The sequence below is a fragment of the Gallus gallus genome, chromosome 28 (assembly GCF_016699485.2).
Source record: "Gallus gallus isolate bGalGal1 chromosome 28, bGalGal1.mat.broiler.GRCg7b, whole genome shotgun sequence".
Classification (NCBI taxonomy): Eukaryota; Metazoa; Chordata; class Aves; order Galliformes; family Phasianidae; genus Gallus; species Gallus gallus.
Window position 1 is genome coordinate 4,740,370 of NC_052559.1, and position 19,008 is coordinate 4,759,377.

Consider the following 19,008-nt stretch of genomic DNA (forward strand, 5'->3'; position numbering starts at 1 on the left):
CTCCGTAAAGCTGCATTCACCCTCGGAGCCGCCTCGCGCTGCCGGCGGAGGGGACCGGGGCGGCCTCGACCGCGGCACAACGGGGCCCGGGGCCGCCCCGCCGCGCTCCTTCAGCCCCGCGGGTGACCCCGCAGCTCCGCGCGCGACACGACGGCTCGGCGCACGCGCGGCCTCCCCCCCCTCCCGTCACGGCGCCCGCCGCGCACGCGCTCTCCGCGCCCGCCGGTGCGTGCGGAGGGACGTCAGGGGCGCGCCGTGCGTAACGGCGTCGGGCGTGTCCCATGGTGCCCTGCGCGGGGCTGGCTCCTGCCCACAGTTGAGTTCGGCCCCGAGCGGAGCAGTCGGGCCCGGCCCGGTCGCGCCGCCGCGGTTCCTCCGCGCCCCGCTCCGAGCGCCGCCGCCCCCGCTCCGCGGGGAGCGAACATGCGACTCCGGCTCCCCGAGGAGGCCGCCGCCGCCGGCGAGTGAGGAGCCGCCGCCCCGGCCCGGCCCGGCCCCGCCGCCCGCCCGCCCCGGCCGCAGCCGCCCCGCTTCGCCCAGGCAATGACAGCGGCTCCGGCCCCCTCCCCGCAGCAGATCAGGGACCGGCTGCTGCAGGCCATCGACCCGCAGAGCAACGTGAGTACGGCCCGCCGGGCCCGGGGCTCCCCGACCGGCGGCGCGGGGACGCCGAGCTCCGGTCGCTCTCCGGCCCCGCCGCCGCCCGCTGAGGGAACGCCGGGAGCCGCGCGGCCGCCGCCGCCGCCTCTCCTCCCGCCGGGACCGCGGCGCGACGCGCTCCTCCCCGGGCACCGGAAGCCTCCGCTGCGGGCGGTAGCGGGCAGCTCCCGGCTCCGTGCTCGCCCACGGTCCGGCTCCCGGCGGCACCTCTCCGCCCGCTCCCTGCGTGGGGCTCGGGGGTCTCTCCCCGTTTCTCCTCAGGCCGCGCTCCTCCCCCCCTCCCCACCCCGCGCCGTCTCCCGGCACCGTCCGGCTCTGCCCGGCCATGCGGCGCGCGGCCCGGCGGCCTCCCCACGCCAGGCCGCGGCTCGGGTGCGGCCTGCAGGGGGCTCTGGGCCGGGCTGCGGAGCCTCGCGGGGCGCCCACCTGTTCCGCGGCCCCTCCGCCGCCTCCCGCCGCAGACGCCGGGCCCGGGGCTGTCCCCGCGTTCTGGGGGCGCCCGGAGGGCTTCGAAGGTGGATCCGGGGCACTGGAGTGGCTCCGGCAGCGGGCAGCCTCGGTCTTCGCTTTTATCCTTCCCTGCAGAGCGCTAATGAGCTTATCTGCTCCTTCTGGGATGTAGAGTAAGCACGGGAGTCGACGTAGATTTTACCAGTAAGTGGTCTTCATGTGTAAGTCGTGGTTATCCAAAGTGTTATTTACTCCTTTTAAGGTTTTTTGGCATATTAAAGCAGCTCTTCGCGTCCGTGTTTATTATGGTGAGAGGACTGTGGGGTCTGTCAGATTTCTTCAATCTTAGATCAACGTTTGCCATGGCAGCACACAGAGCTGTGCTGCTCCCGGCTGTCTGCAGTCTGTCGCGGGGCAGTGGGGGTGAGTCAGGCTGCAGCGTGCTGTGCTGTGCCAGGAGGGCGTGAGATGGGCTCTGGGTTCCATCGGAGCTGTGCCTGCTTCTCTCTGAGCAAATCTCTCCCATAACAGACAGGTGTTGCGTTCTCAGAGTAGCTGATGAAGTTATTGCTGTTTGGAAGCATCCTGTAGCACCATGCAAGCAATGTGAAAACTGAAAGAAAAACCACCCTGTAATAACCTGCTGTGATACACATTTGTCATGTTTGTACCAGTTTGAGCAACAGTAACGAATGGTAATGGTGATGGTGGGCTTTTAAGTTTTAGTTGCTGGAGTTTGTGGTCCTTTAACTTGGTTGACAGTGAAACATTGCTTCGTGAGTTCTGTTTGCTCTGGGCCTTCTTGTGGCTGTGGATTTTTCTTTTTACCTTACACTGAGCGTCAGCCCAGTTAAATACAATTCTAATAGAGCTGTGGCTTCTTGTAACTTCAGACCTGCTGACACTGGTTGCCCTGCTTCTGGGGTTACTTTCTAAAACATTGTAGCTGCGTAGAGTTAAGGAGCTGAGAATTATGTTTTGTGATGAATGTGTTTTCTCAATATGTGATATCAGGTTGTGCTGTGGCAGTGCTGTGGTGGTGGTATGGGGCAGGAGCTCTGCTGGGCAGGTCTGAGCATCCGGCAGTGCTCTTCTGGGCCTCCAGCAGGTCAGTAGCCCCATAAGCTTAGCAGCAATGTATGTTAAATTATAATTCTACATACTTGATACTTATCCAGGGCAATAATTAGTGGCGGAAAAATCAGCCCATTGTTCAGAAATGCCTGTAGGCAGGGGGCTGTCTTCCTTTTTAACCTCTTCTTCGAATGAGAGCAGAAGTGGTGGAGTTGAGGTTCATCATGCAGACTTGGACTTTTTTTCCAACACGTAGTAAACAATAGATGGACAGACAGAACTGTCTGTTGTGATGTTTTTGTGAAGGGAAGAGAAATTTGAGTATTGAACACCCTTAAAAGCAAACTGTGACTTAAGTCAGCCTTGATCTCCAGTGTAGAAGTACAAGAAGCTGCTCTGTTGTCTTCCCACAGGAAGCAGTCATGCAGCTCTGAGCTGCAGCACTTCTTGGTGCTCAGGGAAAGTTGTGGCTGCTTTCTTCTGGAGTCTTTTCTTGAAAGAAGTGGTTGCATTCAAACTTAGAGCATTCATTATTGTGATTGACTTCCTTGTTTATTAAGAAAGAAGCTTTGAGGCCTGGATTTCTTTTGGACTTTTTGATGTAATTGTTGGTGTGGGTATGTGTGTGTTTCTGGAGAGGAGGAAGGGTGAAAACTGCACCAAATTCACCCAGTGTGAGGCAGAGGGATCCGTTCGGTGGGGCTGAGGAGGGGAGGTGGTTCTCATCATGCTTTGCTGCGGGGTGCTGTCAACTTCAGCTTTGCTGGTATCTTCCCCAACACAACCTGCTTCACCCAATGAATGTCCAATGTGTGGACATTCAATCCAGTGGGCCTATGGAGGTCGTTGTGGTATGGGCAAATCTTAGATAAGTCTGAGGTCCTGTCAGAGAAAATCCCTTCCTGTGGTGAGTTTAACAAGATGGCTCTTCCCCAGGTTGTGGGAACCCATGTGCTTCTAGAAGCTGTTTTCTATTCCAGTTGTTCATCTGTTTTAACCTCTGCCTGAAGCCCTGCTGACTCCGGAGCGTTGCTTACATTGCACACACACGTTTAGCACTTGAGACCACTTCTAATACTTGCTGCAGAATGTATTTGACTTATTTTCACACACTTAGTTCACTATTTATATGAGTAACCTCTATTTCAAAGGAGACCTGTAAGAAATAAGCTATTTTTAAAAAAAATTACATCATCTTGGAAGCCACCCGGGATGTCTGCTGTTACATCTCCATTTATTCAGCCTTTTCTTCTCGAAAAAACATATGGACAAACTACTTCTGCTCCACAACTTCCACCCCACAGGGTGTCTGCACGGCTCTGGTTTGAGGTCACCGCCCCTCAGATGCTCGCTGTGTGGGTCGGGGTGCCTGCAGACCAGGCTGCCATGCACACTGAGCTTCGTGGCTTTGCTGCTCGGCCTCCAGGAGAGGCCTGCAGTCCAAAACATTGAGGACAAATTGGTCTGTGTGCTGCGTTACCTTGTCCAGAGTGTTGGGTGATCTTCCAGTCCCCTGGTTAGCGATGCTTCCGTGGCTGTTTTCTGGGTTGGTTGCTTTACCAAAGTCCAGGCACAAAAGCATCGGTGAGATCTGCTTTCTAGAGCTGATGTTGAAAGGAAGGGGAGCTTGTTCTAGGAGACAGCGCCAGACACAGCTCTAATAATATCAGTGCTGGGGGTGAAGGAAGGCAGTGCTTCGCTTTGGGAGGGTCTTGGTAATTTCTGGAGATGCAGGGAAGCGTTGTGTGGGCGAAAGTAGACTAGGCATGGCTTTTGCTTCAGCTTTATCTGTTTCTGTGAGGCCCTTAATGAGCTTATCAGTTTTGAGGAAGCTGTGGTGTGCAAAGAGGATGGAACCTGCTGTACCTCTCACTGGTTTTTGTCTGCTTCTTGAGTGTTTCAAGCAAATCCCAACCCTGCTCTGTGCCTTGGCAGCTGATTGCTTCAGGTGTGTGGGGACACATGCAGTGGCTGTGGCATTTCTTAGCCTGGAGTCCTGGCTGCTGGGGGAGGTCTGGTGGCTGCAGGTGGGAGTCTTGCTGCACTCAGTCTGTTCTGCTTCTTAATGCTCTGTATTGTCAGCAGCTGAGTTCGTTTGAACCCACTGGTTTAGGGGTGGTGATGCTGCTGGTTTCTTGGCCTCTCTCTCCAGTCTTACTGCTCATCTCTTTCCAAAACAACTTGCAAACTACTAATTAGTTTTCTTTTTGCTTGCTGGCTGTATTGTGTCAGTGCCTGTGATGCTCACACAGATGCTGGGTTCAACTGCTCCGATGTAGCACTCGCCTGGCCGGGCCTGGGCGGTTTGTCACTGCTGGCAGTGCTGTGATACTCCTTGTGAGGAGCCTGCGCTGTGCTCCTCGCAGCAGTGAGACGTAGCATTAGTTGGGGGCTGCGAAGGCAGAATCTGAGCAGAACAGAAGTAGCAGAGAGTTTGAGTTGGGGGTAGAAGACATGGAGCTGCCAAATCACCTTTCTGCTGCTAATTCCTTGGCGCTGCGCAGGTTGCGGAGGCGATGGCAGCAGTCATTTGCTTTTAAGCTGTAATTTGAGTGTTGGTTTCAGCAGCGGTGACACGTTAAATAATGCCCACTCCTTATTGCTGCTACGTGCGTCCCTTCTGTGTGTGCTGGTGCAGCTGTCTGCAGAACGCAGCCGTGAGCTGAGCGGGGGAATCCGTCTGGGTTGAAAAATGACAGAATAGTTTTTCCTGGCAGTTTCTGGTCTAGCTCAGCTACCTGATGCAATGTCTGGTGTGTCGTGAGGAGCAGTGCCACAGGTGTGGCAGCACGGATGGGTATTAAAGTGCTTAAATAGGGACTGAGGCGAAACAGCAGAGTACCTCTCACTTCCCTGTGCCTCCCCCTGCCTTATGCTGACTGGGGCTGCTGTGGCCCTGTGGGAGCTCACTGTGCTCACCTGTGCTGCTCAGGGTGGCTGCAGGAGCCTTATGGTCAGGTTTCGTTCCTCAGCCCCTTCCCATCCCTTCTGTGTGCCCGTTGGTGCTGCAGCACAGTGCCAACAGCTCTCCGGTTGCTGAGGGGACTCAGGGAAGGAAGTGTGGGGAGGGAAATGACTGCTGTAACACTTCTTGTAACCATGAAGCGGTTGACTGAAGGGAAGAGGTGACTTTTTGTAGGTAGAATCAACATCTGGAATCATCTCTTCCAGTCAGTGTGGGAAAAGCTGATGCGTGGGGTGCTGTCTGTCCAGGTGTGGTGGGTGTGCTCACACCCCTGGCACTGAGCAGTCCATGCTGCTGCTTCCCAGCACTCCAGCTGTGGGCAGCAGTGCCCCAGGAGCCTGGGCACACCGTGGGGGGCTGCAGTGCTGGAGGTGGGAGGACAGTGTTTGCTGCCACATGCTCCGGGTGGAGGGAGCCACAACTGGTGTTGTATAAGATATGAAGACCCTCTGCTTAGCCTGTGTTTCAGAAGTCCAGGCCTAGGATAGCAACCAGATGTGCCAGCTATTACCATTCTGTACGCCAAGTTGAGGCTGAGTCTGCTGTAGGGGCTGCTGTGGGCTGCTGCATCTCTCCAGCACTTCTGGTACAGACCTGTGCCAGCTGCTGCCCCACGTCACGCCGAGCACAGCAGTGCTGCATCGCGTCCTGCGCAGCTCCTGGGGACCTCCGACCTGTGGGGGCTCTGCTCTTGTCCAGGACTCTTATTTTTCTTTCAGGAGCCATATGTGTCCGGGTAGAAAGAGAACGAATTACTTCTGCCTACAGGGGAAACGTGGTACTAATGAAAAAGCACTTCTTTTAAGCCATAGATACTCCAGTATATTAGGTTTGGAGTTAAAAACAAATATAAATATCAGATTAAAAAAAAACCCCACAACACACAGATGTCTGTTTCCACTGATAACGCTTCACTGCAGCCCTGTGTGCCCCATGTTGTGCTCAGTGATAACTTCCAGTGAGCTCTCCCTGGTCTGTGTAACACGGCGTGCTGCGGCACCACAGGCACTTATCTTTGGGGAAATACTTATGGTAAAGGTAAGTATATCACATTCACTTTAATGTAATTGCAGGTCTGTTCATTCAGTGTTTTCGCAGCTAAATTACTCTTTCTGCGGGTAATTCGTGCTTTTGGTGTTTGGAGCAATATTGCAGAGCTAACCAACTGCTTTAATTTGAGGTGCAATCTGCTGAACATAACGGCACGTTGGTGTTTTCTGGAGGGCGGCTCATGGGCCGCAGTGCTTCCCTCAGTCGGGGTGCTGATGGTCAAAGTGTTCCACAGTTTCCAGCATGGCTGGACTGTGGGCCATGGAAATGCACTGAGGGAATGACTGGAAGTAGACTGTACTGAGGTGTGTTGTACTGAACCACGCGCTTCTGTGCCGTGGCTGTTAGGGAGGAGAGGAATCCTACATCCGAGTCTGTCGGCAGCGCTCAGTGCCAATCTCAGCTCGGTGTATTTTGAAACTTTGTGCTGCAGAGATGATTGTGCAGAGGTGGCAATCGTGTCTGGGGGTGACAGCCAGCACTTTGCTGCAGCTTCTTTCTAGCACGTTTTCACAATGCTCGCTCCTCAGGTGAGCTCTGTGTGATGGTCCTGCAGATCCGGACCTTTAGTTTGGAGCACAGCTCTTCTGCTTCACCTTCACAGCCTTCTGAAACAAACAATCTCCAGCACACAGCGCACAGCTCCGGGTGGGCAGGGAAGGCTGAGTGCTGGAGGTGCTGTGAGGTGGGCTGTGCTGTTTTACCCAGGATTTGGTGAGCAGTAATTCCAGGATCAATGGATTGCACTTTTTTTTGGTCTCCATTAAAACTCTCTTTAATACAGGCTGACGTAAATTCTGTATTAGTAATTGCTGATGAGAGGGTAGTGAATTCTTTCTCTACAAACTCGGATTTTAAAGCCTTCCCCATTTGTGATGGTGCTCTTCTCAGGTTTGTGAACATGTGCCACACTTACGTTCTTGTGAGCTGTCATGCAGGCGTGTTGCACTTCTGTCACATGCATTGGTGAGCAAATCACCTTACTTTGTAGTTGTGCAGCTCAGTGCCTGACAAGTCTGGGGCTGGTGGGATGCTACATCATTCTGCAGCCATGGAGTACCTTCATAGCAGCCTGTGCTGGGATCTGCATATTTGTGGGCTGCTGCTGTTGAATTTCCCAAGTTCTTTATCATACAGACTGCTGCTTATAATTACCCGTGTGCCTCTCTTTGGGAAGCCAGCACTGACGAGGGCTGGGTTGAGTTGGCTGATAGATGGAAGGGAGTGCAGGTGTTCCAGCATCTCTGCTGCTGTGTTCTGTGCCCGATCCCGGCTGTGCATCGCAGAGAGGTGGTGCTGGGAGTGATGTCTGGGAGCTGTGTGGTCCACTGCCTCTGAAGTAACACCACTGATGTAAAATGTTCCTTCCAGATCGGCCCGATCTGTGCTTGAACCCCAGCAGTGTCTGCAGAAACGGTTAGAGGCGTTGTTTGAGTGTGCTGGTAGCATTCTGGTTACTCCTAATACGTAATCAGTATTTGTCTTGGGGCAGATCAGGTCAGCAAGCATGAAAACAATTGATGACTTTTCCTTCATGGTGTCTATAATGTATAGGAAGGCTTTCTTTGAGCTTTGTCGTCTCCTTCCTACTTTTCCCGGTACAGCATGAACTGAGCACTTAAACTTTTTGTTGTTAACCATGTTTTCAACACCTCTTATCACCACTGTCCTCTGAACTCCTCTTTGTGTACATTCTTGAACTGCAGTGCCTCGAGATGAACGTGCACTTCCAGCCAAATTTGATTCCTGTTCCATTCCTTATTGGAATGGCCAAGTGAAGAACAGGGCTTAACACCTTGCTTGTAGTACGCCATGGCAGAGCCCACTGCAACTGCTGTGCCCGTGGCTGTGCTGTGCCCCTTCAGTCCATGCAGCGCCCGTCCGGGTGAGCAGCATCTCACACAGCCACTCTGTGCTGCTGGGCTTTTCAAACCAGCTCCAATAATTTGCTCCCCTAAAAAGTTCTGCTCTGCTTCACGGTCCGGAGGTGTGGGGTGGGTGGGTTTTTTGCTCGTTTATTTTGGTGAGGAGAGGGAGAGAAGTGCGGGGAGTGCGCGTTGTGCTGCAGCAAGTCGGCATCCTGTGTGTGCAGTGGGAGCAGGGGTAGGGTGTGATTTGTGTGCGGGCTGCACAGTGTTGAAGTCAGTAGACTATTAGTCCTGTCTGTAGTAATAAGAATGCTGTCCAATTATTGGTTAATAAGCATAAGAAGAGCTGTGTTACAATGCTGACTTTGGTTGCCTTAAAGACCCCCTCCCATAGTAAGGATGACTTCTGTGCCTCTGCTCTTCTGCGAGCTGGTTGTGATTTGGGTGTGAGTTCTGTCTTTGCGATTGGTCTTCTGCTGCTCACCCCTTGCTGTCCAAACCAGTGGGCTCTCACTGTGTGGCTGCTGTGCTGGAGTCTCTCAGCCTGGCAGCTCAGCTTGCCTGTCCCTCTGCTGCTGTAAGTGCTGCTCTGAGCTCTTCTGCTGGCACACTGCTGTGGCTCTCCTGACTGTTCTCATCTCTCCACACCTTACTCACGTGTGTCCATGCTGCCACAAGGGATCAGGGCTGAGCTGTTGCCTTGCTCGCATGGAGCATTTCAGGCATGCCCATCCCTCACAGCGTGGTGTTCTGCTGTAGTCTTACCTAACTCTGGTTTGATTATGGCTTTGTGAGGCATGGATGGGAAGGAATCTGGGTAGTGTTACCTGACCACTTAATAAAAGCTAAGTGCAAGTAAAATGTATGCAGCCTGTCCAAACTCTTTCAGTTAGAGGTGGCATTTACCCTCACCCCAGCTGTAGAATTTCCACACAGAGCCGTGTCTCCGAGTGCTCGGGGGTACATGGAGTGCTCCTTCCTGCTGTTCTGCAGCACAAATTTCTGATCAGTTTTCCAAGTGTGGAAATTCACTCCCAGTGAGTTTCTCTGTTGTAGAAGACGCTCTCAGGGGATGTCTTCAACCCCAAAATGCATTCCATTTTTAAGGATCTCCTTCCCTAATTACTATGGGGAAGCTCTCCTCCACCATTAGCAGTGCCTTTTGTATACTGGGGGATGTTTGAGTTCCATTTAACAAACTGACCTTCCATCATTTTCAAGAGTTCTGACCTAAGTAGTGCATGGTCATCTCCTTGGCATGTCACTTCTGTGAGTAGCATCTCGTGTTCCCTATCTTTAGACAACTTCATGTCACGTTGGGGGTAGGGGAAACTGTTAATAGATTGGCTGCAAGGGAACTGATCTAAATACCAGCAGGTTGTAACCTGAATTCTCACTGTGTGTGTTTGTGTCTTTGCATAAACGACGTTACAGATCACTGTTTGTGGAACGTAATGCTCACGTCTGCATCCAATGCATCCCTATATGAAGTGCTAGATGAACACTGTCCTGCTGTATTTCCACTGCGCCATCTAAATAAAGCCTACTATCAACAGCAGCTCTTCTCTTCTTAATTCTTATTCCACACTTTGGATTATAACACAGCGAAATAACTTGTACAATGGCAGTGCTGTGGGCAAGCCTTGGTATTGATCAGGGACCGCAGTCTGGGGTAGGGGTTGGTGCTTGGACACAAACACATTGCTGGAGAGCTTTGGAGAAGAGCAGGGTGGGTGGAGGCCGTCCCTCTGTGTGAATGCTTCCATCATGCTGGCCGTGTGTCAGGGTAATGCATGGTGGCCTTCAAGAAAATCCTGCGGGTATTCACAGCCTCGCATGGTGTGGGTGCACACGCAGGGCCAGGCAGTGCACAGCAGGAGCAGCAGCCGTGTGCAGCTCTGTGGTTTCTGTGCTGCGGAGGGCTGAGCCCAGCGCTGTGTGCCGGTCCTGCAGCACATCGACCTTCCCGGACCTGCAGGAAGCTTTTGTCCTTCTGAACTGCTGCACAGAGCTCACCTGTTGGTTACTGGATTGGTCTCAGTGCGTAAAAGCCAAAATAGGATTAAGATGGCAATTAAAGAATAGAAATTCCACTGTTTGAAGTTTTGCACAGTTCAGAAACCCATGCTGTTGTCTGAGACTGCAGTGAAAGCATCTACTGCTTAACTTGGAACAGGTCGGAGATAGCAGCAGTGAGCTCCAGCGGACGGCTGAGCAGCATAAGGAGACCTGCATGGAATAAATCAGATTTGTTTTCCGTGACTGTCATCAGGGTTGGCTGGAAAGGATTACTGGGGATGACTCGAAGCAGATATTCTCCAGTAAACTTGGAGTGAATTAGCCCGGACCAGTCAGCCTTCACTACATGGGAACAGCATGGGGTCATCTGAAATGCGGTGTAAATTGTTTGCAGTTGTTTGCTGCCGGGTCCTGGGGTTGCTTTGTGGGAGTCTTTGTTTGGGGCAGCAGCGATGGGTTGCAGTAGAAGCAGACAAAGGCAAAATAGAAACGAAAGCGCTGTGCAAGTTGGAGGCACAGAGTTGTGCAACTGCACTCTTACGCTGTCGGGAGAGAGGTTGCCAAACCCCCCCTCCCACTGTGCTGTTCCTTTGCCTGCCCTGTCCCTGTTAGCGTTTCTATTAACTGTATGTGAATAAACGCTCCTTCCTGCTGCTGCTCAGAATAGGGCGATGTCCTGATGGGTTTGGTAACCTCGTGCTCCTGTCACTTGTGTGACAATATATGAGTTTTCTGAAGCCAGTAGCTGGTGCTTTAAGGGGAAGGCCCTGCTGTGCAATGTGGATGTGCTGCTGTTACCTTAGTTGATGCCTTCATCTTAATAAGATGGTACTTAAGGAGCTTTTTGGAGGCCTTCTTCTCACCAGTGTGTTTAATTAAACCATGAGAGATTTCCTGCTCTGTATTATTGTGAAATGGGTAAATACGATTTTTATGATAAATCTTTCTGTGCCACTTTGGGTGAAGCACTGCAGAGTAACGGCCCCAAACTCGTGGGGAGGATGGAAGTTGTTGATGGAAGTTGCTGCTTTTCTTTTTGAGACAGAGCACGAGGAGCGGAGGAGCTCCGGCAGTGTTTGGGTGTTGGTGCTCCTGGCACGGAGCGCTTCAGCACGACAGCATTTTCAACTGGCTGCAAATGTGTGGGGAGTCCCAAAAGGGCGTCCTGAGCTGCCCTGGTGCTGAGCTGCTGGCACAGGCTGTGCTGTGAGGCGGCTTTTGCTGTCTGAATTGGTCTCATGTCTGTGTCAAGGGAGGGAATGGAGCACCTATCAGATGTGGGTAGGCCTGGGCTCAGGTTGGTCATGGAGCATTGGGTACAACCATTGATGGGTATCTTGGTGTTCTGCAACAAAGGTGAAGCAGTTACTGGAAATTCCCTGACCGTTTTCATCTTTCCGTAGGTGTGTGTATATATGAGAATATTGCTTTCCCCATCTTGGCCTTTTGATAAGATAAATCCTTTTTTTGCCATCAGTTTGTCATTAAGATGCTATTTGGGGATTACCAGTAACTGCAGAACTGATTGTACGGATGAGTGGTGTGTTCAGTGCGCAGGGCCTTCTTGCAGCCCTGTAACTCCTATTGTAAAAGATGTATTGAGGAAGAGAACATCATCAGCTGTTCTGAGTGCTCTGGTTCTGGAAACTGTGGGGGGAGCTGAATGATGTCAGGTATCGCTTAAACTGCCGTCTTAAACCATCCTTTCTGGGCACTGAAGGAGTGCAGGGATCCGCTCATACAGGCAGTGCACTGAAATGGAAGTGCTAAAATACATCAGCGTGTGTGCTGTTGCTGCTTTAAACCTTAAGTGGAGCATTCCCAGCCCTGAGCTGCGTGGTGGGGCTTCACATGTCTGCAGGGGCATCCAAGGTCACTGAGGAAATTCAGCTTAGGTTGGAATACCAACTGCAGACCAGAGTTACGATCGCTCAAAGCCCGCGTAGACTTAAAAAAAATACTTTGGATAAAAAAATGGCTCAAAGTCAGGGAAAACATTTCATTGTTGGCAGCCTTATCCAAGCGCTGCCAACCTGAGGCAGTCCTCGTAAAGCCCGTGATTGGCAGAAGGGTGGGAGTGGTGCGGAGGAGCTGAGCCGTACCCACTTACGCTCTCCTTAAAAGGAGGGCTGTGGCAGTGCTGGGAGGTCGGGGCGGGCAGCGCTGTGTGCTGCAGCTCTGGGATCCCATGGGATCCCCATAGAGGTTCTGTGGGAGCTTTTCCGCAGGTGCCGTTCCTGTCCAGTTGAGTCACAGTGCAGTTAAGCAATAAATGAGGTTCAGTGATTCACGTTTTCCTTCTCCTATCATTTAAATCCATCTACAGAGGTGAGTTAGAAATTCCGGATTTCAGTGCCGTTAATATCAGGTAATGGAAATGTGGATCTGTGTAGTCTGAGCTTTGTCAGAGAGCTTATTAACATCACACGGGTATCTGCAGGTGGTGGCTGCTGCCTCTGCCTGGAGCCGTGCACACAAACGCGGCATGAAGCCCGTCACAAAATCTGATGCGTGCTTTGTTGGTGTAAAATGGATTTGTGCCGTTCTCCTCACTGCTCGCAGTGTCAGGAAGTGCAGTCCCTGCACGGCTGCCGTCCTTAAGGGCTGCCGGGCAGCCGGGCTGAGGCTGGCGGCTGTCTGAGGACCCCTGCCGGGCGCTCAGCCTGCACTGCCTGCGGTCGCGGTTGGGGCAGCTGTTCCTTGGGGTAACTGCAGGGAACTTTGCAATTGGAGCAAAACTAAACAAAAGAGACTTATGGACACGTAAAGCAGTGCCTGCAGCTGAATTCTGCAGTTCTGATCCCCCTGGTTGCTCTGCTCAGTCCACTTAATACTTAAGTTTCCTTTGAGGCTGTAGGACGAGTAACCGATGCCTCAACTGAGGGCTGAGAACTTTCCTGGTTAGCTCACTGATTTTTTCCTGCTAATTCAATTAGTTTTATGTAAGTGTGTGTTTGTTAGAGCTCCTTCAGTTTCCAACTAGGTCAGCAAAGTGTCCTTGTCCCTATTTTGTGAACAGTCTGCTCCCTAAAGCCAGACAATGTGATAGCAGTTCTGTGATTCCAGCAATTATAAAGGGGAAGGTCTTACATCAGATTTGATAACCGAGATCTGTACATGAAACGTGCAGTGACTTTGTCTTCCTTATTGCAGATCCATAACATGGTGGCAGTGCTGGAAGTGATCTCCAGCCTGGAGAAATACCCCATTACCAAAGAGGCACTTGAGGTACGTCATCATCTGAGCATCGCTTGATTTTCTTGTGAATAAAAGGACTTTCTCTGCCTGTCTGACTTCCATAAGAGCTTTCCTTGAAACAATAGATTGAGTGTGGAGGATTCACAATTAAGATATTGCCGTGTCCCTCTCACGCTGCTTCTGCCATCTCAGTGTGTGTGGTGGTTCTCTCTGGGTTCAGCTCCGTGTGTTGTGCAGCCTGGTTCCTGTTCGTGTAAGGCACCGTATTAATCATTAATTGCTGCTTATTAATTCTTTGCATCCATTGACATCTCTCTGCTTGCTGAAGCACTGATCACCTTTTTAGCTGTTTGGTGACCAAGCAACAAAGAGTCTGACATGGAAGGAACAAAGCACTTTTTCAACCTTGGAGCTGCAGTTCCCCTCACATCAGAGCTTTCACCTCTGGTCTCAAAATTCGTGTGGATTTAAAAATTCCTTTCTGATGTTTTCACAGCCCGTGGCTCTGGTGCTTTAGCCAGGGAAGAAAGAAGGGATGGCTTAAAACCAGCAGTAGGTTTCGTGTTGTGTGGCACAGTAGAACGAGAGGGGTTAACCCTTCCAAAAAGATTAATTCAGCTCTTGCATCTCTAGCATTCTGTACAAGGTATTTCTTAGGGTCAGCATTAAAAAGCAGGAATTTACCTTAAAAACAGAGTCAGAATTTTGTTTCGAATGATACCTGTTTGTAAAACAAGCTTTGTTTTTTTTCTAGGAAACAAGGCTTGGGAGGCTTATCAATGAGGTGAGGAAGAAGACATCCAATGAGGAACTTGCCAAACGTGCCAAGAAATTGTTGCGGAATTGGCAAAAGTTGATAGAACCTGTAACCCCGAATGAGGCAGTGCCAAGAGGGCTGCAGAATCCGCCCGGATCAGCAAATGGTGGTGCTCACAACTGCAAACCAGAAGCGCCCCTTCCTGCCGTGGCTGGGTCAAAACCCATCAGTGAATTGAAAAGCAGGAACGATATCCAGAAACTAAATTCTCCAAAACCAGAGAAATTGGGAAATCGGAAAAGGAAAGGTGAACATAGGGATGGGCATCAGGGCCCTCCTCCCCCGAAGGTCTCCAAAGTTAGTCATGAAATATTACAAAACTCTTCACCCCCTCCAACAAATGGAATTGGAGGTAGTCCCGAGAGTTTTCCTAGTCCCGTAGACGTAAATCTACATGCAGGGCCTGAAAGCAGCAGGACAGAACTTAGTGAAAATGATAAACACAATAAGATCCCAGTAAATGCTGTAAAACCTCACACCAGTTCTCCAGGACTCGTAAAACCTTCAAGCACTTCCTCGTTATTAAAGACTGCAGTGCTTCAGCAGCATGATAAATTGGAAGAAACCACCGGGTCGCACCAACCCAAGAGCCCGCGCTGCTCCTCCTTTAGTCCTAGAAATGTTAGGCACGATACTTTTGCTCGGCAGCATACCACATACTCACCAAAGGATTCAATGCCTAGTCCATCTCAAAGGTCTCAGTTCTTAGATACTGCACAGGTGCCGTCACCACCACCATCCTTGATGCAACCATCAACACCTCCAATGCCAGCGAAAAGACTGGAGTTCTCTCAGCAATCAGTATCTGAGGTGTCTCAGCACTGGCAGGAGCAGCAGGTACCTTCTGACAGCCAGCACAGGCACACAGCAGGGACGCTTCCACAGCACACATCTCCCAGTTGCAAAACCAGCTCCCACCCGGGGGAATCTCTCATGTCGCACATTGGCTTTTCACAGGACGCTTCAAAAATGGACAGTGATGATGCTGCTTCAGGTTCAGATAGCAAAAAGAAGAAAAGGTACCGACCTAGAGACTATACAGTCAACTTGGATGGGCACGTGACAGAAGGGGGTGTGAAACCTGTGAGATTAAAAGAGAGGAAGCTCACTTTTGATCCCATGACAGGACAGATAAAACCTTTAACACCGAAAGATCCTTTGCAGGTAGAAATCCCTGCACTTACTGAACAGCACAGGACAGAAACGGAAAAGCAGGAGCAAAAACCCAACCTGCAAAGCCCCTTTGAACAAACGAACTGGAAAGAATTGTCCAGAAACGAAATAATTCAGTCCTATTTAAACAGACAGAGTAGCTTGCTGTCTTCATCAGGAGTACAGACTCCAGGAGCTCACTACTTCATGTCTGAATATTTAAAGCAGGAGGAAAGCACTAGAAAAGAGGCTAGAAAGACTCACGTTCTAGCTCCTAACAGCAAACCTACAGACTTGCCTGGGGTCACGAGGGAGGTCACGAGTGATGATCTCAACAGAATATGTGAACATAACTGGCCAGGCGTGAACGGTTGTTATGATACACAGGGTAACTGGTATGATTGGACACAGTGCATATCTTTAGATCCACACGGGGATGATGGTAGATTGAACATCCTGCCTTACGTCTGCCTAGACTGAGTACAGGTTTGCTAAAATGCTTTTACATTTGCAGTTAGCAAGAATGGCAGACACTATGCCACTTAAAGATGGAGAAAGCCTCCTGTCCTGGACAAATAGGCCCAACGAGCAGAGGGTGAGAGGGAGCTGGCTACGTACAGCTCTTCCCTTTAAATTCTCCTTTTGTGAAATGCTGCTACCAGTTTACTAACAATTGCAAAGGAAGGCATACGAAGGTTGAGAAAACTGAGTTCAAAACTCTGTAGCGAGCCAGCTATAAAAAAGTGTTAGTCCCCAAGAAGCGAAGATGATTTCCAGCACTTTCTGAATGCCGGAATCTGACTACAGGCAGGTACAGAGAAAATTGTGGAAGTTACCTTAACAAAATATGCATCTATTTATTTGACTTGATTTGGATTTTTATTTGGCAGTGAGATATTCAAGAGACGATGTGCAAAAACTGTAGTTTTATTTGTATCGCATCTCTGAACATGATTGTGTTTTTAAAGTCATGTGGTACGGAGATTGGGTTTTAAACAGCAGGTGTTGCACTGCAGGCTGGGAGACCAGCTTCAGCTCAACATTCCATGGGCATCCACGTATTTCAGTCTGGTTTCAGTTTAAATCCAGTCTCTGAGAAATGCTGCAAAAACGAGATGTTTAACAACATTTTTGATCCCACCACCACCAGCCAAATATTTTTCCTCCTTTTCCCTTCCTGCAAACTTCTAGGAAAAAAAAAAAATCACCTTTTCTAGAATCTAAATGTAACGAGGGTGCTACAAGTTCGTAACTGTACTGTGAGAGGGAAAAAGGAAGCCTGTTTGTATGCTGGAAATATACTTGTTACCATTCCTTTAGATATTGTTTGCCTTATGGATATCCATCATAAACGCAATTTGCAAAAACAAAGAGCCTTAGTGAATGTACAGTACCTAGACTTCTGTGTTCCTGGGATGCAGAAGGGAGCAACTTTGCTATTTGGTCCTTTAAGTGGACACATTGTGATATAAATGTGGAAATAAAAAAAATTTGCACAAAGCAGTTTGTGAATTATTTATACTGAACTAATTTATTTTTTAAAATGTGCTCAGTTCAGACGAAGTATCGGCACCCAGCGGAGCCGTGCGGCGCAGCGGATCCCACCCGGCAGTGCCAGGCACTGCTGTTAGGGATGTAGAGATGTCTTCCAAATGTGTTGGTGGTATTCGGTCACACAGGTTGGATTGCTTTTAACTCTGGTTGCATCCAGGGGTGAGAGACTGATGACACAATTACTGTTAATGTACCTCAAAGTCTAAAAAATTGTAGTTCATCTTTTCTCAGTAATTTTGTAATATATTATTCCTAATTGTTAAAAAATATTTCTAACGCAGCCTAATTCAGTATAGAAAGCTCAGAATTTCTATTACCTGTAATTGCTTTAACGTTTGGGACGAGTTGTTTTCTACAGTCCCCGCTGTTGGACTTCTGTCCAGAGTGGAGGGGGAGGGGACACGATACCAAAAACAGTGTGAGGTTCAGTGGTGTTCGTCCTGTTAACTCATGTGTGCTGGGTCTCACTGCTGTGGAAGAGCCGTGGTAAAAGTAGTTGTGCCTTTGGGAGCAGAGGCAAAGCTCTTCACTGTCAAATTGTGATTTTAGAAGTGTTCCTCACCAGGTCTACGTTGCTTTGGTTTATTCCATGGAATACAACTGATAACATTGGGTTTATTTTTAAGTCGTTCTTGTTAAAACCTGCTTTTGTGGTTTGACTGGGATTGCAATGTGTGGCTATCTCAGAAATCTTACTGGTGTTTGTTTGCTTCTGTTTCTGAAACCCGACGTCTGCGTGAAATCTAACCAGAAAAAAGTGGTTACCAAAAATGTTTCCAAGTATATTTTCAGTTTACTTCCATTTTATCCTTCTGCAGTTGATGAGGTCAGGCAGTGTGTTGTAGAGTTGCAGAAAGTTACTGTCTTGCAGCTCAGGAAGGCAGATGTGATGGTAGAGGGCTCAGAAGTTGCTCACGTTGGGAAATGTTTATTTTCTGTTTTATGTAAAAAAAAAAAAAAAAAAAAATGTGCATCTTATTCAACCCCCCCAACCCCTCCTCCCTCTTTCCCTGAATGGTCCTTTTTAGGAACAGGGTCTGTGCCCTTTTGAGGCCTTTGAATGTGGGGCAAATTTCAGGAAATCACAAAGTACACTTTATAAAAACCATCCTTTATTTTCAGTTGCTTACATTTCTGCTGCAGTTGACGGCCCGAAAGGTCGAGTGATGTCCTGAGTTCCATCGCTGCTCTCAGATTCCATGCAGCTCTCCGCAGCAAACTGCCCGTGCTGATGCTCACTTTGCTTGAGGGAGCTCCACGTGCCGGACTCGGCCCTCTCCCCGGTGGTGCACAATCTCCAGGGACATCGCTTACAACGCGAGCTTCACCTCCTGTCACGTACCCGGTTTGTTTCTGCTGTAAGGGTCAGCTCACTCGGATGTGATCTGGGGTGAGACGAGGCTTGACAATCTTTATTTCAGCATGCTACTATAACCAGTTCTGTGAGCTCCAAAAAATGTGAATAAGTTTACAAGGTGATTTTTTTTGTCAATTTTGTAAACAAGTTCAAATGAAGTTTACCATGTGCATACCTGCTGTGTGCTCTCATTTTTGCATGAACTCAGTTTCTCTGCTCCTGGATTCTCCCGCTCTGCACAATTTATTCTTTGCTCTCGAAGTCTGAAATGAATACCGCCATCTCTTTGCAGTGAATGACACGAAATGGTTTCGGGAATCGCCGTTAGCTCAGGTGCATGTTTTCAGAGGTACATTAACGGCGTAGAAATGTCTTCCGAAGGAGTGGATGGAGGACCGCCCTCCTCCCGGGGGCTCTCTGTGCCCGCACCCCGCAGCAGCGCTCCCTGAGGTGGCTTTAAAGGTCTCGAGCGCTCCTCTTTGCCTGCGGGTGCCCTCTGCTCGGGCCCGGGGTTGGCTCCGCTCTCCTGAGGTGGTTCTCGCTGCTCGCCGTGGAGATCCGCATTCCTCTCAGGGCCGCTTTTATGGCTCAGAAATCCCCCTCGGTGCGGCGTTCCGTACGCCGCGTTCTCTCCCCGCTTCCTTCACCCTCCCGGGCTGCGCCTGCGGGGCCGGGACCTGCGCGGAGCTCCCGGCTGGCGCCTGTGGGGCGGCACGGGGCACAGCGGCTCCGGGCCCCGCCGCTCGCTCTCTACCGGGCTGTGAGGACGGAGCCCCGCGGCGCTGAGGGCGCCCCATCCCTCAGCCACGAGAAGCGGACAGAGGAGGCGGAAGTGGCGCGCGAG

General features: G+C 50.5%; 1 protein-coding gene and 1 long non-coding RNA gene across 4 annotated transcripts; one reads left to right on the forward strand and one right to left on the reverse strand.

Moving 5' to 3' along the window:
• The first annotated feature begins 312 nt into the window (after positions 1–312).
• On the forward strand, positions 313–16,753 carry MED26 (mediator complex subunit 26). Of its 3 annotated transcripts, none has more exons than XM_040653808.2 (3): positions 313–618; positions 13,240–13,314; positions 14,039–16,753. In XM_040653808.2, the coding sequence occupies exons 1-3, from the start codon at positions 544–546 to the stop codon at positions 15,731–15,733; spliced, it is 1,845 nt and encodes a 614-aa protein (XP_040509742.1). In that variant the 5' UTR covers positions 313–543; the 3' UTR covers positions 15,734–16,753. The 3 variants fall into 3 exon arrangements, with proteins under 3 accessions (XP_040509742.1, XP_040509743.1, XP_004948991.3); XM_040653809.2 differs by lacking the exon at positions 313–618 and adding an exon at positions 988–1,314; XM_004948934.5 differs by lacking the exon at positions 313–618 and adding an exon at positions 6,110–6,187.
• On the reverse strand, positions 16,165–18,990 carry LOC107055373. The gene is made up of 2 exons (XR_001470455.4): positions 17,938–18,990; positions 16,165–17,742 (listed from the first exon to the last, which is right to left on the reverse strand). It is a non-coding gene; the product is annotated as an uncharacterized LOC107055373 (long non-coding RNA).
• Positions 18,991–19,008: the final 18 nt, after the last annotated feature.